This window comes from Gossypium arboreum, chromosome 11 (genome assembly GCF_025698485.1).
Source record: "Gossypium arboreum isolate Shixiya-1 chromosome 11, ASM2569848v2, whole genome shotgun sequence".
NCBI lineage: Eukaryota > Viridiplantae > Streptophyta > Magnoliopsida > Malvales > Malvaceae > Gossypium > Gossypium arboreum.
The window spans coordinates 10,560,749-10,564,244 of NC_069080.1; the positions used below are offsets into that span (position 1 = coordinate 10,560,749).

Sequence of the window (3,496 nt, forward strand, 5' to 3'; positions counted from 1 at the left end):
TAAATTTTAGACTAAATTACCTTTTATTTTTATTATTTTAATTAATTTAATTTATTTTTCTCAAATAAAATTTAATATTAATTAAAAACAAAATATCTTTTTCTTTAAAGTGAAATTGAAGATCTCATTCTTTAAAAATATAATTATTATATTTACTCTATTAATTTATCCATTAACATATTAATTATGATTATAATTATAATTATAATTATAATTAGAGATATAATTACTTTTCATGCATTATTATAATTATGATATATAAATTAATTTTAATATTATATATTTATTTATTAAATAATTTTATAAAAATTAAAATAAAAACTAAACTTATTTAAAAAATAAATTCTATAATAAAAATAATTTAATAAAATATAATCCTACATTCCTTAAACCAAACTGAGTGTAGCAATGCAAGGCCAATAAACTGTAGTAGAGTAGTAGAGTAATGAATGAAAGTTAAAAAGAAGGGAAAAAGTAAGAAGGAAAAACAGAGATAACCATAAATGATACAGTTTGACAAGAAAAGAAGAAAGACATGGGAGAGTAGAGGGGGTTGAAGGTGAAAGCTTGAAAAAGGGTTGATGAAGTTCAACTGCAGTAATGGGGGGTTTGGTTAGAAGTATGATAATGGAGGAATCTTTTTCTTTGATGTTGTTGGATCGGATGAAATGAAACAAATGGACTCAACTTTTTCATCCATTAGGAGCGCAGGACCAGCAGACAATGAATGCCACCAAAGTCAAAACTCCATTCCCGACCTAACTCTAACACTAACATGCTCCCTCCGCTCATGGTAATTGGTAAGCAAACAGCAGTAGCAGTAATAATAGACATAAATAAAATACTAGTAAATAATAATGGGAATGACTTTGTGGGCACATTTTTTATCAGTACAAAGTTGATTGAGATTTGAGAGTTAAAGACCAACTGGCCATTTGTTCTTGGTGGAGAAGATAATAGAGAGAGAGAAACCAAGTATGATGAAAGGACAAGCTCACATGAGTCGAACCAGATCATTCATGGGCCCCTACGTAGGATGAGTATTTACCTCCTCACCATTCTCCGTCTTTCTCTCTCTTTGCCAACCCCCCCCCCCCCCTCAAAAAAGAAAAAAAATCAGCTTTGGCAGTTTTCTTTAAAAGAAGAAGCTTCGATGGAGGCAGAAAAAAACTGGGTTTAAAGCCCAATTCCTCCTCCTCTTCTTCTTTTTATGCTCTCTCTAAGCCAAATGCTAGGTCAATCGCGAGAAACAACCTTATCCTGTTGATTCTCCCACGACCTTAATTTGTCTCGTTTAGGGTTTTCACTTTTCATCGTTTTCTTTATAAAGAAAAAATAAAAGGGTCAAAGAAAAAGCACCGACCCTGGGTCGTTTTTGCCCTGAGAACCTGTATTTTGCTTCCCGCGGCCTTCAAAGATCTCGAAGAAATCATGAATACTTCCAAGAAGCCATTATTTGCAGGTCAGGCTTTGTTTCAGTTTTATTTCTGCTTAGAAACAGAAAAATATTAGCAGTAGCAGCCATATATCTAGACCCAAATTTTTTTTTCCTTCGTCTTTCCCCTCATTTTGCCATCAATCTCAATCATATTATCTAGTGTGATAAAGAAGGTAAATTTTGGTGGTGGTGGGTCATCCTAATGAACTTTGTGCAAGATGAAGATCATGAGAAAAACGATGAAGTGACAAGAGAAAATACGAGCAACTTCCCGTTTTCCACTTCCTCTTCTTCTGCTACTTCAAAGTACAAAGATACTGTTGCTCAGCAACACCAAAAGCACCTGTGGTTGGGAACCTTAGATTCTCGAGAAGATTACAAAGTCCAAGTGCCTGCTATCAAATTTGAAAAGAAACTAGGGCAGATGGACTTGTCACTTGGCAACAACAATGAATATCAATCAAATATTGGAAGCTGTATAGGCGGAGATAGTGGTAGTACTACAAGGTGTATTGAGAAAGAGCACATGTTTGATAAAGTTGTCACACCTAGCGATGTAGGCAAGCTCAACCGCCTCGTAATTCCAAAGCAACATGCCGAGAAGTACTTCCCTCTCCACTCTTCATCCAATGAGAAAGGGCTGTTGTTGAATTTCGAGGATCGAAACGGCAAGTCCTGGCGGTTCCGCTACTCATATTGGAATAGTAGCCAGAGTTATGTGATGACCAAAGGGTGGAGCCGTTTCGTCAAGGAAAAAAAGCTTGATGCTGGTGATACCGTCTCCTTTCAGCGGGGTGTTGGGGAGTCGGGAAAACACCGCTTATACATCGATTGGAGGCGCAGGCCTAATGCACCCGATCCAACAACGCTTGCACATATACAGCTCCAAAGTCAGTTCAACTTTCCTCACTCTGTCCGGTGGGGTAGCCTCTACTCCATGCCTCAACCCATGTGCGTGCCTCGGAACTATGAGCCTTTGCATTGCTTGAACTACAGCATATATCCTAACACTCATCGCCAGCGTCAGGCAATTACTTATGGCAATGCGGGGCAATATTATCCAAGGTCATCATCTGGGTCACATCATCATCAAATTGGAGCAGTGCAAGCAGGAGGAGCGGAGCCTATGGTGATTGATTCGGTGCCGGTTGTTCAGGGTAATAAAACTGTAGCTAAAAGGCTAAGGTTGTTTGGTGTGAACATGGAGTGTCCTAATACTACACAAACTGAATCTTCCTCCAGTTTTCCTCATGGCACAATAGGTTCAGATGACTCTCCTCATTTCTCTTCGTTTTCCCGACAATCAACATTGTCCAATAATAATACTTCGCGACAGTCCGGAATGCAAGCTGAATATTCAAAGAAAGGAAAATCTTCCTTGTCCATTGATTTGGATCTCTGATGAAGAGAAGATACAGTGAAGGGTTGCATTTCCTCTTCTTTTTGTTTGCCTTATCAGCAACATTGCCACATGCGCTGGATTTAGGAAAGAGGCCTGAATGATATTAATGAAGATCGGTCTTTAGCATCCATCCTAGTTTTTTTTTTTTTTTTACATATTGTTTTAATCCATTAGTTTGTTGAGGTTTGGATCTATGAGGAGCTAAAGCTGAAAGAAGTTGCAACATAATTGAGAATCGTGTATAATACATATACAGTTATATCAGCATATTACCAACTTGTTTATCAGAAAAATCATATTTTTCTTTACTGGAGAGTGGAGATAACCATGGCCTTTCCAAACTGAATCCATGGCTTTTTTCCTAGCTTGTGCAGTGTGTGTATATACGTGTATATATATCCCTCTCTTCTTTAGTTCTCATCTTAACATCAGTACATTCTCTTCCCCCACTCTGACTGACAACATTTACTTGTTTTCTGATGCATGTGTAGCTGACAGCATATATAGTCTATAAAGAAGGCCTTTCTTTCTCTCTCTATCGTTTCTCTATGTTAGGTTAACAGGATATTAACTATTATATACATGTATATTCTTGGCTGGTTGCCGCTGAACAACTAAGCTGCAGGCTTGCAGGTAATGCACAGAAAAGTTGGAGC

The 3,496-nt window shown here is 37.3% G+C and overlaps 1 protein-coding gene across 1 annotated transcript; it reads left to right on the top strand.

Annotated features, from left to right (window-relative positions):
* Positions 1-898: 898 nt before the first annotated feature.
* LOC108472706 (B3 domain-containing transcription factor NGA1-like) lies at positions 899-3,133 on the top strand. Its single transcript, XM_053021830.1, has one exon. The coding sequence runs from the start codon at positions 1,641-1,643 to the stop codon at positions 2,838-2,840; it is 1,200 nt and encodes a 399-aa protein (XP_052877790.1). The 5' UTR covers positions 899-1,640; the 3' UTR covers positions 2,841-3,133.
* Positions 3,134-3,496: the final 363 nt, after the last annotated feature.

Coding starts and splice junctions, on each gene's coding strand:
- LOC108472706 (XM_053021830.1), top strand. CDS start 1,641: ATGAACTTTGTGCAAGATGAAGATCATGAGAAAAACGATGAAGTGACA.